This window comes from Hermetia illucens, chromosome 6 (genome assembly GCF_905115235.1).
Source record: "Hermetia illucens chromosome 6, iHerIll2.2.curated.20191125, whole genome shotgun sequence".
In the NCBI taxonomy this organism is placed as follows: domain Eukaryota; kingdom Metazoa; phylum Arthropoda; class Insecta; order Diptera; family Stratiomyidae; genus Hermetia; species Hermetia illucens.
Genome location: NC_051854.1, coordinates 35,005,310 through 35,018,738, shown reverse-complemented (window position 1 = coordinate 35,018,738; position 13,429 = coordinate 35,005,310). Strand labels below are relative to the sequence as shown.

Here is a 13,429-nt window from a genome sequence, read left to right as displayed (position 1 = left end):
TTCATCAGCCGATCATCAAATCGTTCGACTTCTTTAATGGCATCACGGAAACCCTCTGAGATGGCAATGCCAACACCATATTGAGTGTGTGGGTTACCAAAATAGAGAAGTTTGTAGCCATTTTTACCGCGTTCGCGTTCAATGTCGCAGCTTTTGGAACCAGACCATCGGGTTTCTTGCAGAGCGCAGATGTCAATGCACCTTTTCCGAAGGGCTCTTGCGAGTTCCTCGGTCTTTCCAGTTAGGGTACCAACATTTAGCGTGCAGACACGTATTTGTTTTGTTCGTTGTGTGCGGACTAACTTGCTTACGTCCTGACGTCGTCCATGCGTCAAGAACCCTTGCCCATTTCTCGACAGGACCGGGGCCCGTCCTGCCGCGTCGACTGAGGTGGACGCCCTAGCATTTCTCCGAGGCCTGTGACTTAATCCGATCATCATGTTTGTAACGACATTCTATGCATTTTCTTGGTCGACCTGTCGCGGGGCCTGTCACCAAGAGAGATCAGGTAGGATTTAGCATAGTAGAATAACTCCAACTATACTCTATTTATCTCTTTCCCTGATCTCAGCATTTTTATTTTTGTTTTACTGAGGATAGTACAGAGTACGTTGCCTCAAACCCTCCTCCTTTACCTGGGCTTGGGACCAGCATACTATGTTAATAGCATGGCGGAGTTATAGTGGGAATAGTAAAACGCAAATCGACTATATGAGAAGAAGACGCCGAAATTTTACCACCGCCAGTGATTGCAAGGTCGTTCCCTATGAGACCATCGCATCTCAACATCGGCCGCTGATTGCCGTCTTGCGAAGCAAGCCACCGGCAAATGAGCCAACCATTATGAATGTAGAAGAATCGTGACACCACATTAAAGACACGATCCAACAGTACATCAACTGAGATACTTGGCTTTGGAATGACGATGTTGAAATCAAGGTCCGTGAAAAGAATCGCCTGTATCAGAAGTTTCTCGACTATAAAACGCTGGCCAATTGGCAAATTTATAAGAATGCCAACCGGGAAGCAAAGGAAGCGATCGCTGTTACCCGAGCGGACCATTACAAAAATCTTTACGGTAAACTGGACACTCGGGATGGCGAAGGAGACCTGTATGGACCTGCCGAAAGCCGAAACGAACGCGCGCAGGATATCGAACACGTCTATTTCGTTATTGACAAGAACGGTACTTTGCTTATCGATCGACGAGCCGCGGCGGATAAATGGCGAGAATCTTTCGAGCAGATTTCAATTGAAGAATTTATTCATCCTCCGTTAGGAGAAGTTCCACATGTCAATGCAACTGAAGTTGAGGAAGTGACGACGCCGGGAAGCGAAGAGCTGATACCGAACACTGTGGCTCAGTGAATTTTTCAATCGGGTTATTGAGGATGGCAGAACACCACCTGACTGGTAAGAAAGTACCAGAGTTCCAATATGTAAAAACAAAATTACCGTCCGATCCGGTTACTTTCCCATACCATGAAGATTTTTGAACACATTCTTCACAATCATATTCACGAAATCGTTGAAATAACCTTAAATCAAGTCGGATTTTCCAAGAACTGCGTAACTTTTTACGCAATACACGCTGCGAGGTTACGCAAGGAGAAACACCGCGAGAAGCATCACCCTCTTTACATTGTACCACACGAATTCATCTGGTGCTCTACGACAACACTTCGTGCCAGAAGAACTCGTGCGCTGGGTTTAGTTGCTCTACCACGATCTGAAAAGTAAAGTTCGAAGTGCGGCGGGTGTATTAAAGCCGCTTCGGGTCTCTGTTGGTGTTCATCAAAGAAGCCCCCTCTCATCACTCCTCTTTGTTCTTGCTATGAACACTGTCACATAGGACATCCAACGCCCAGCGGCCTATATAGTACGTGCAGATGATATTTCCCTAGCGTCTAATAGCAGAAATGATCTCGAGCAACTTGTTCAAAAATGGAATGATCGCCTCATGCAACACGGTCTCAGATTGAGTCTAAATAAACCTGAATTGTTGACGGCCGATCCCCATGAAAAAAGCACAATCACTGTCAGCGGCAGTGACTTGCTACCAGCCAATGAAGAACTCCGTTATGAAATTGCTTCACCCATTAACGCAGACTGGATGAAGTGGCGTTCCACAACTGGTGTTCTTTGTGATCTCAAATTTAAAATTTTCCGCAATGTCGTCCGTCCTGCCGTGGTTCTGAGTGTTGCTAACTATAAAAGACAATGAACGGTGTCTTGCGGTAATGGAGACGAATCTGTTGCGTGCGCCTAGTGGTGTGGCAAGTCATGATCACATTCGAAATGTGGATATCCGTGATCGAAGTGGAGTTGCACCGATCGTGTAAAAATTGCGAGAGACGCGTCTTCGATGATATGGTCACGTAATTTGCGTTAACCAGAATTCACTTGTCAAGGTTGGTCTGAAAAGCGAGGTCGATGGTAAGCGATCAAAAGACCAGCGGACGCAGCGGTGACTTGATACGCTGGATGGGGATTTGAAAGCCTCGCGATTGCATCAGGCTTTTGATAGTACCAAATAGCGAAATCGATCATGACGAGTCGAACATGTGAACAAGGCAAAGGCTGAAGAAAAACAAAGAGTAAATAATGAGGTAAAAGTTATTTTGAAGCCTATATCCGAAAATTTAACATCAAAGGACATATTAAAGCGTTGTTTTGTTTGGCTGAGGCTTCTAAAGAAGCAGTACGAAAAACAAAAGATTGCAGAAAGCTGGACATTATGCACAAGAGAAAGGAATCTTATACGGTGCGGGCATTGAAAACTGACTTTAAGTAAGTTTTTCTTTTAAAAATACCATTTAAAAACTTCAAATGCGATTTTGTCAAATTGTCAATCAACCAACAAGATTTTCCGAAAATTTTGCGATTTTCATCAATTTTATGGCACCAAAAAATATGCTTTTTTCAAAAAACGGCCGCCATTAGATTTTCATTTAGGTTCTATCTTTAGGGATTTTGATAACAACGAACACAATTTTTTTTTGTTTTCAGAAGTTCCAGTGTTTTAAAATCCTTTACGCAGTGATTTTTTGTGGCTTTTCAAATTCCACCAGCTTAAAAAAGAGCTTGGAAAAATCTGGAAACATTTTTTTTTGTATTGCATTGATACTTGGGAATAAATATGCAAAGTTTCATCAATGTACCTAATGAGACAAAATTTCGTTGTGCCACGTCCCTTTAAAATGTAATTAATATCAACGAGCGCGACCAAAACATCACCAAACAGTACACCACCACTTCATATTACCTCATCACCTAACATTACGGTATTACCTAGCATTATCTAACATCACTACCCCATCACCTAATATCATCGCATTACAAAAGCGGTCATGATATTACTTCTCTGAAAACTAATGTTCTGTAATGTAATGTGAAATTACAAGGCATCATCGCTCTTCGTAGCACAAGTGGTAGCGGCAGTTGTCGAGGTGATGCCTACGCCGAGCATCGCTTGAGAATCTATTTTTGTTATGGTTGCTTGTTCTATTGGCTGCTTTGCGCTGGCTTTCTGCTAGAGAAATTATTTCAGATGCAGATTCTTTGCTCCAAGAAAAATTGGTTCGTAGTGTTTTCGTTAGGCTGCTAATTGATGCGTATATGTTTCCGGTGCTAGACCAAGGATTAAATAAGCTAGCCGAGATCAATACAGTGTTTGTCTTTTATGATGTGGTGAAAAACTTGTGAGGGTTTTATCTATAGCACTTCACGTTCCTTATCGAAGGTGCAACCCTGGTTTATGGTGCATATATATAATCTATCTATTTCTGTATTAGCGTAATATAGCATTGGTTTTATTGCATCCGAAAAATTCTTACTTTGATTTCACTATCTATAGTGCGTGTATCCTGTTACTTTTGGTATTCGAATCTGTTCAATGGGAAAATATTATTTTCGTGGGCGATTTCATCTCATATAGTGTAAATAATCATTTGATTTTTTAAATATGCCAGTCTTAACGAAATACACTAAGTTTGCTAAAGTATGAAGGGAAATCAATTACATGGGAAATTAACAGTAAATTAAATTGTAACCGGTTTACTTTTATTCGAAAAACGAATTACCCTCTCACATGGAGTGCTCTAAAACATTAAATATTGATATTACATATTGAGCATAACACATGGATGTATCTTAAGTCGGTTTATATACTTGTCTTGCAAATGTGTAATATAGATATATACTTGACTATAGCTTACCGGCAACAAGTGATTGCTTATCCGCTTACGATGCATGCGTTCTATTTACACATAACATTTTAATATGACTTTTTTGAAAAAGTGGTATGATATCTTATTACTTATTATAGTAATGTTTCACATTTTCAGACTTTTCAGCTGGGATACTTTTCAGAATGGTTCCGCAAAAGTAATGGTCACTTTCACCGCCCCCCACTCCCTCTCTTCTATACAGTGAGCAGACGTTTTCCAAATATGTTGACTATAGGGAAACTTTCTTTTCTAAAATTTCACTACAAAACAACTTGTAACTATCAAATCATCCTCGCATTCTAATTTCCCCACCTACCTGTTTGATGACAGTGCATTAGACTACTAAGGTGTTTCGTCGTATAAAAAAAAAGTCGAAACAAAACCTCGCTTTTTATCAACTTTATTATCAAGTGATGGGGTGATTTGGGATGAAAAGAGAAAAAACTGTACACTTAAAATCAATATTGTCGTGGCGTTTTCGCTCTTCTTCAGTCTTTGTTCCTTTCAGAAGCGAGGTGGACTCACCTTGATCAGTTCGCCGTTTTGTTCTACCAAATACCTGATCTGGATGCAGTCGCGAGGTTAGCGCGAATTACGTGACTATACCATCGAAAACACCTCTCTCACAATTTTTCCATGATAGGTGCCACCTCACATTGATCGCGGATGTGATCATGTTACGCCACTAGTCTAACGTACCATCTTCGTCCCCATTACCGCAAGACGCCGTTAATTGTCTTCCACAATCAGCCAACACTCAGAACCGTAGAGGGCGATAGGGCGAACGACATTGCGGTAAATTTTAAGCCTAGAGACGTTCGTTGATACGTAGATCACAAAGAACACCAGTTGTGAAATGCCATTACATCCCGGTTGCGCTAACGCGTGAAGTAATTTCATAACGCAGTTCTCCATTGGCTAATAACATTGACCTGAGATTTTAAAATCACTCAATTCTGGGCAGGTCACTTCCACTGGCTCTGATTGTGCCTGTTTCTTGCGGATCGGTTGTCAAAAATTCAATTTTATTTAGATTCAATTTAAGACGGTGTTGCATGAGGCTGTCATTTTGATCCAGATCCAGAAATGCAATGTACAGAGGACGATGCTTCTCTCGCAGTTCTTGGCAAACGCGGCTTGATTCACGGTTGTTTGAACGATGTCGCGGTTGTCAAGAAAGCTTTGAATAACCCTCTTGTTATGGGACAATAACCGGATCGAACTATCATTTGAACGCTTTACTGGATTATCTTTCTTTTTCCATATTGGAACTGTGGTACTTTTTTTGCCAGTCTGCTGGTGTTTTGCATTCCTCAGTAACTCGATTGAAGAACTCACTAATCCACAGTGTTGGGCCCCAGTTTCCGTTTTCCAGAGGTCAGGTGCGATGTCATCAGGTCCCGTTGATTTCTCTGGTTCTGTTCATTTTGTTGCTTCCTTGACTTGAGTTGAGTTCGATATCCTGTGTGCGTTGGTGCCGGCTTTTGTCAAATCGATACAGATCTCTTTTATCATCCCGAGTGTCCAGTTTATCGTAAAGATCTTTGTAATAGGTATATGTGAAGTACTTTATTGAAATTGAAAAGATGAGTTTGTTATAGGTAAATATTCTACCTCAATGTTTTCTGTTATTAAGGCTCAACTAACATTGAAATTCTATACATATTATAAATGTTACACATCTCAGTATCTATTCAATAAAAAAATCGGAAATTGCATCCCATATCAATCTGCTTGTATAGTTATTTATTTACTATTTATTACAATGTTATAGCAGGTAAAACTTGCATTTTTCCTGTTAGTTTACTGTACTTCATTTCACATTAAACTGAATTTACGTATTAAAGGTGCATATACAAGGCGAGAGATAGAGTTTCTAGCTACGTACAGAAGAAGTCTTCTCTGTTTTTTGTATTAAAAATATGTTTTGAGCACACATCTGTCCTTTTGCATTAGATAGAAGAGACATATATAATTAAATCACAAATTTCGAAAAGTCCTAGAATCTCATAAGAATGAAACCTATTTGGGTATGTTTTGTTCAACTCAATACGTAGCACTTTGAGGAAAATCTCCGTATTTAGTTTTCAAACAATGTAAAATTATTTAGTTTTTTGTGTCTTTTGGAAAAATGTTGCAAGTTCAATATGAATCCTTTTCGAAATTCATGATTCAGTTGCTTTCAATCCAAATAAACTTGATAATTTGATATATTCTTCTTCATTTTTTTTATATGAAAATTTCATTTGTATATAATTTTTATGTATAACACGCACATTTTTGTCAATTCTCATTTGTGTTTTCTAGTTACCTAGCGGTAGTAACTGCCTTAACTAGTGAAGCTGATTATGTATTCATACCCGAAGATCCAGTTCCAAATGATTGGCAAATATCGTTATGTGAAAAATTAGCTCAGGTAGACGTAGGAAAAAATATGTATGTCTAAAAAAGTAATAAATTGAAAATTTGAAAATAAGAATAATAACTAAATAATAACCATAATAGTGATCGTATTTATTATATGATCCTAACATTTTTGACTAGACCTTATTTGCAATATTTAAAAAACTCAAGTTTTCTATAAACCCGAGAGTACTGAAAAACAGCGCTAACCTTTTGACATGTAAATTAATTTTTATAGTTGAGACAAGCTTTGTCTTTATAATAGTCTAATGTCAATTGGATCGTATCCTTTTATTACAATTTCATTTTTCCATAAAATTTCGGCGTGATATTATAAAATGAGGTCAACTCCTCGTTTAATTTTACCATTATTTCGATGATGATTGGGTTCTTGGTTACAACTTTTCATAATAACATATACTTTCTCTAGAAAATTTCAAACAATTTTGATGTATTCATTATAAGATCATAGTTTTGTCCTTCAATTATAATGTGATTTCAATACTTGTTTGTTTATAGTAGGAAGTGCCATTTTAATGTTTGAACATTCGGCTAAGTATGAAGAGTAATATATACATGAAACTAAATTTATTTTCTAGTTAATATACTTTCGCCAATATCACTCTTAAAATATTGCATCAAACATTTTTTTAGTTTGTAGCATGGCTTTTTGACTTTTGTGAAATCAAAACAGATATTTCATATTTTCTCGAATACATAAAATTATTCTTCATATACATTTTAAACTTTAATTATCATAGACTTCCTCTTTCTCCTTTCTCATGCAATTTTCTAATTATTGCACTACATTTATATTTAGCACTCGTGTACATATTGAAAATTGCGGGCTTTAAATTTTTCCATTTGTTTTGATATGCAGGAACGCAGCGCTGGTCAGCGTTTGAATATTATCATTGTTGCTGAAGGAGCCATTGACCGTGATGGGAAGCCAATAACCGCAGAAGACGTCAAAAAAGTAGTTGTTGAGAAACTGCAGCAAGATACAAGAATTACAGTTTTAGGTCATGTACAACGTGGTGGCAATCCAAGTGCTTTTGATCGAGTTCTGGTAAGTGCGACGCTTTATCGTTTTCATTTTTGAAAATTAGAAAAAACCCATCAAATTAAATAAGCTACAGTAATAGCAGATGTAATTCAATATATTGTACGCCTTTATTTCTGAAAAAAATAGCAGTAGTCATGATGTGAACCGCAATGTAATTCATTTGGGAAATCGCCTTGTCGAATTTATTTAGTTTAAAAGTATTGTGTATGCTGGATTTTAAACAATTGTCATTTTTTTAGCTATTCCGAATTTGAATTATCCATATCCATATTTATTTATAAATAAATATATAAAATTCGGCTTAGGCTGGAATCAGTGGGTTTTCATCAAATATCTTTCGAACGCGCAAACTTGATTAGCATATACATATGCACACCTATTCATACTGTTATATAAATAATTAAACAAGTCGGAATACCGGAAGCTCGCGCTTCGGGTATAAAGGTTTTGTGTTCATCTTATGTAAGAGACGCACATTTTTCTGTCTGTATGTAGTTACAAATCCAACATATTCCTTCATATTTTTCCAAACTACGAGACATACGTACATATTAGAGCCATAGATATCACGCTCACCCTAAACAAACAAACTGCCTATTACCTACTGTACACATATATGCACGTATCTAAATTTATCGTACCCATATTTCCGATTTACATCTTATATCTAACTGAATTAGGCACTACCCGCAAAGTTCATTAGCACGCATATATTATATACCTACATACACACATCTGGTTGACAAATAACTAAAAAACTAAAACAAAATAATTCTCTGCGACCCAATTCATAAGAATTCATTTCGTTGTGGTATTGAGGAATTGATATGTGCTGATGACGTCATGCGGGTTGTAGAGTGCGCGAAATTCACAAAAAATTGTAAAGTTTCACCCACTATAACTTTGTTAATAATAATTGGATTTTCTTCAAACTTGACCAAACTGTGCATTATATCCTTCATTACACACATGCCAAATTTTGTACTTCTGGGATGAACATAAGGGGGGTGCCGGGTAAATTTCTAAAATGTGGAAATATACTATTATTAACTTTATTTGTGCAGATATCGGAACCGGATATATTTTGAGGCCTAGATTTCGTAGAGATGCACTACTGTGATTTTTTTCAGATTTTTCGGTTGGATAGGTTCTGAGAATGAGACCTGTTACACTTTTTGTGGGTCATATTTTGAACCCTCACTCCCCTATGTCTCATCTAATATCAAATATTGAACCAGATCCGAAAAGTACTAATTGAGACCTTTCATTTGATACCCTACATGGCTACATTCTGTGAAAAAAAAATTTGCACCCTCCATTCACATGTACGGGGAGCCCCCCTTAAACTTAACACAAGATGGCGCCACTTACTGCATGTAAAGGGATCACCAGATTACATACTCTCACCAATTTTCGTGACAATCGGTCCAGCCGTTTCCGAATAAATCGGGTGTGACAGACAGACAGACAGACAGACAGACAGACAGACGGACAGACAGACACCGTCTCGATTCTAATAAGGTTTTGTTTCACACAAAACCTTAAAAAGGGGGAACCAAAATGTCCCCATGATTCAGTTTTTGGGGCACACCTTTTGTTTCACCACTCCCCTATGTTTTATCTGGTATCAGAAATAAGGTCGGTTTCAAAAAGTAATCGAGCTCTTTCATTTAGATCTAGGCGGTGCAACCTCTGATAAGTTGCCTCTGCCCTGAACGAACCCATTAGTCACTTTTCTTCCAATATTTTGAAAACTACTGTGCCCAAAACTAGGGGTCCCTGGACCAAAAATGTGAGAGTAGGTTGCTCTCCATCTGGTCTGGTCCAACATCAAGTAGATGTGGACTTAGAATCCATCATATCCCAAACAAAAAAAGGAACCATTACAGAAATTAAAAAATCGTTTTCTTTCATTTGTTATAAAAAAGCTTTCATCCATCTAGAATTGATTATGAAGCCTTTGATGTTAACTGTGAGTTGGCCATGGAATTATGCCCTAATCATCACCGCTTCTAAGGTTTCGTATATATCTGTCTGCAACATCCAATTTACGTCGTAACGGTTGAACCGATTGTCACGAAATTTGGTGAGAATTCGTGGTCTGTGAGTGCCTTTATATGCAGTGAGTGGCATCATTTTGTGGCGGGACGAGCGATTTGCGTAACGAATGCACTGAAAAGGGTCAATCGGCCATGACTCTAGATTTTGGCAATCAATATCATTTGACTTTATTTATTTTATACAGTTGTATTTATTTCTCAACGATAAAGTGAATAGATATAATTAAAAAGTTTATGTTGTTATAACAAAATTAAAGTATTAACAATTGGTAATCATGATTAGAATTGGAATGAAGCTTGTTCGGCCATTGATGTTGGACATTTCGAAGTGAATATGAAGCTATAAAGTGCCGCGAAGGCCTGTAATCACGAACTTGTGCAAATTTCACTTATTATAACTATACCCATCGTCATAAAAATAACATCATTTGACAGTCAAAAAATTTCATGAATCTATCCGCCAATCAAGACAAAAATTGATGAACGGGAAGAGCGTGAAGATGGGCGCTAAATTCGACTTTTACGATTAAAAATTGGGTATAGGTATAAATGGAACAACATTCTTGTCTTCACCATCGATGAAAGTAGTACGTAGCTGCCGAAATGTGCATATGGGATAGAGAATAATTCACTGACTTAAATGAATAATTTGTTTTTTTTTTTTAAAGAATAATAAGTAACAAGTAGTCTCATGGCAGTTTTGCACCATTGAATCCAATAATTTGGCGAGCTATAATCGACCATGAAAGCGGTAATTTTTTCAACCTACCTCTGCATCACCTAACCTCTTTAACTATTTTTCAAAGATAGAAGATAAGTGAATATTTGAAGATTTCCTTGTTTTAAAGTTTTGGATTTGGATACTGTTTCGTGATGTTAGTTAGTTTGTAAAAGGGTTTGTCTATCGTTTTCATTCAGGTTTTGTGTAAAACAAACCCTTATTAAAATCGGTTTCCTGTCCGTTTGTTACATGCATTTTTTTCGGAGGCGGCTATAGCGATTGGCACCAAATTTAATGGAAAGGTCTGTCAACCTTCACGCACACATTGAGTTACATCCTTCCACGTCGAAATTAAGGGGGTCCCCATACATGCATCAACTACCCAATCGAAAAATCTGAAAAAAATCAAAAGGCTCTCACTATATGGTACCTAGGCTCCGAAATACTCTTCACACCGATATCTTTACTTTTACTTACTTCGGCAACTACTAACATCATTGCTGCCGTTGCTAGAATTTTGGCTGATCGTTTGGCTAGCGAGATTACTGCTACAGAGGTTCACAGCCTGATCCACGTTGCAGCTGCCATGGTTATTCGTCTCCATAATCAACATCTTAGAGCGAATAACAGAGGTATGCGCAGAAGGAGTTTACCGTTCTGGGTATTTCGATTCAACAAAAGAGTCGAAAAGTTGAGAAAGGAGATTGCTCGTGTCACGCAAGCACTCCTTGGAAATCCATCACCAAGAGTGCGCAGATGCGTTGCGAACATCATTGGAAACTACCATCTGTCCAATGATATGCCAATCGAAGAAATCCTCGAGGTGCTGAAGCAGGAACTTACGGTATGCTCCAATCGAATCCATAGCTATCAAAAAAGCTTTCAGCGAAGGACAGGCAACACCTTGTTCTTCCAGAACCAACGGGGATTCTACAAAAATCTCACCAACTCAGGTAGGGAAAGTAACCTCGATCTGGATCAGGCAAAAAACTTCTGGAGTGTTTGGAGCGAATCCAGCCGTTGCAATTTAGAAGCAGTGTGGCTCCTACACCTTATGCGTTCATGCCCTCGCCGAAATGACTGTCTGACGTAACTGAAGTCGACGTTGAAGCAGCCCTTGACAAGACAGGTAACTGGAAGGCGCCAGGAGTTGACAAGATTTACAACTTCTGGCTGAAGCGGTTCAAGAGCACTCACAGGATATTGGCAAATCAATTTAATCAAGCTTCACAATTTTTCACCAAGGGGATAACTTTTCTCATCCCCAAGGAACAGGGTGCCTCTTGCCCTTCAAAACGTCGACCAATTAATTATCTTCCTACCATCTACAAGGTCTTCACTTCAGTTCTGTGCGCGAACATCGCAAAACATCTTGATGTTCATAAATTGGTAGCTGAGGAGCAAAAAGGATGCGCAAAAGGCTCCCGAGGCTGCAAAGAACAGCTTATAATCGATACGGTCGCTGTAAAACAGGACATCACAGACAGGGATATCTGCATGCAGTTGGGTTTGGGGAAATCTCGCATAAACACAATTGTTCGGGGAAAACATGCCGACAACGAAGGATACAGCCAAAATAACATCCAAATTGTGGGTATGGATTCGGACGACGTCTTCAAATACCTCGGCATATTGCAAGCAACAACATCCGCTGTGGCAATTATCAAATCTAAGTTGCTGGGGGAGTTTGAACGGCGTCTGGATCTTGTCCTTAAAACTGAGCTGTACGAGAAAAATAAAATCATGGCAATCAACACCTTCGCCATTCCCGTCATTCTATACACTTTCGGTGTGATACAGTGGAGTAATACCGATTTAGAATCTGTCAATAGACAGGTAAGGGTAGTTCTTGCAAACAACAACATGCACAATAGAGCTGCCGAAAAATTGAGGATCACTATCCCACGTCATCAGGGAGGAAGGGGCCTACTTGATTTAAAAACGTTGCACTACAATCAAGTGCATTCTCTTCGTGAGTTTTTCTATGAGAAACAATCCTCTAACCAAATACATCAGGCTACCGTCATGGCAGATAATAAATTATCTCCTTTGAACTTGAGAAGCAGAGAATGGGATCCCATGTCGAATGTTACTTCAGTCCAACAGAAGATCGACATGTGGAAAGAGAAACCCATTCACGGAGGTCATATAAAAAATTTGTTGTTGTCAGGCATTGATATCGAAGCCTCCAACAAATGGTTGACTAATGGTGTACTTTTGCACTTTTTTATGAGACCGAAGCATTCTAACTTCAATTCAGGTTGCTTCGCTCCCAACAAAAAATTATAAACGGTACATTCTTCACGACTCCTCAATCACCAATTCCAGTTGTAGGTTATGCAACTGTGAAGAGGCACATAACATCTGCGTGCAGGATGTTGAGCAGTACCGAGTACACCAATCGTCATAACTCCGTCTGCAAGATTCTCCATCAAAATCTTGCTTTGAAGTATAACTTAGCGGCAACTTACCATCTTTATTATAAGTATACTCCGCAGAGAATCTTGGAAAACGATCGGGTCAAACTACTGTAGGATCACACTATTGCCACCGACCACAGTGTTAATCATAATAGACCCGATCTAGTTCTGCTTCTGAAGGAAGAACGAGCGTACTTCATAATCGATGTAGCCGTACCGTTGGACCGGAACACTGTTGAAAATCAGCACGAAAAAATCCGGAACTACGGCCCCTTGGCAGACGATATGAAACAGACTTGGAGACTACAAAAGATCGAAATAGTCCCAGTAGTAATTTCAGCGACGGGATTAGTCCCGCAGAACTTACATAAACCGATGAAAACGCTCGATCTTAGGGCTGGACTATACATGGAGATGCAAAAGCAGTTATCCTTGCAACCTGTGCTATAGTCCGAAGAATCCTGTCCGGTAACAATCTGACCTAATGGGTTTCAGTCTTGATCCGCACTGTCTTCGATTCAAGATCCATG

At 38.8% G+C, this 13,429-nt stretch overlaps 1 protein-coding gene across 9 annotated transcripts in view; it reads left to right on the top strand.

The window, feature by feature from the left end:
* The window catches only part of LOC119658869 (ATP-dependent 6-phosphofructokinase), an 89,460-nt gene that overhangs the window by 29,931 nt on the left and 46,100 nt on the right, over positions 1-13,429 (top strand). For 4 of the 9 annotated variants that reach the window (XM_038066634.1, XM_038066635.1, XM_038066637.1 and 1 more), the window contains exon 5: positions 7,513-7,701. In XM_038066634.1, coding sequence (XP_037922562.1) covers positions 7,513-7,701 — 189 coding nt within the window. Of the gene's footprint in view, positions 1-4,346; positions 4,431-6,536; positions 6,646-7,512; positions 7,702-13,429 lie in introns of all 9 variants that reach the window. The other 5 variants (XM_038066630.1, XM_038066632.1, XM_038066633.1 and 2 more) reach the window with 2 other exon arrangements.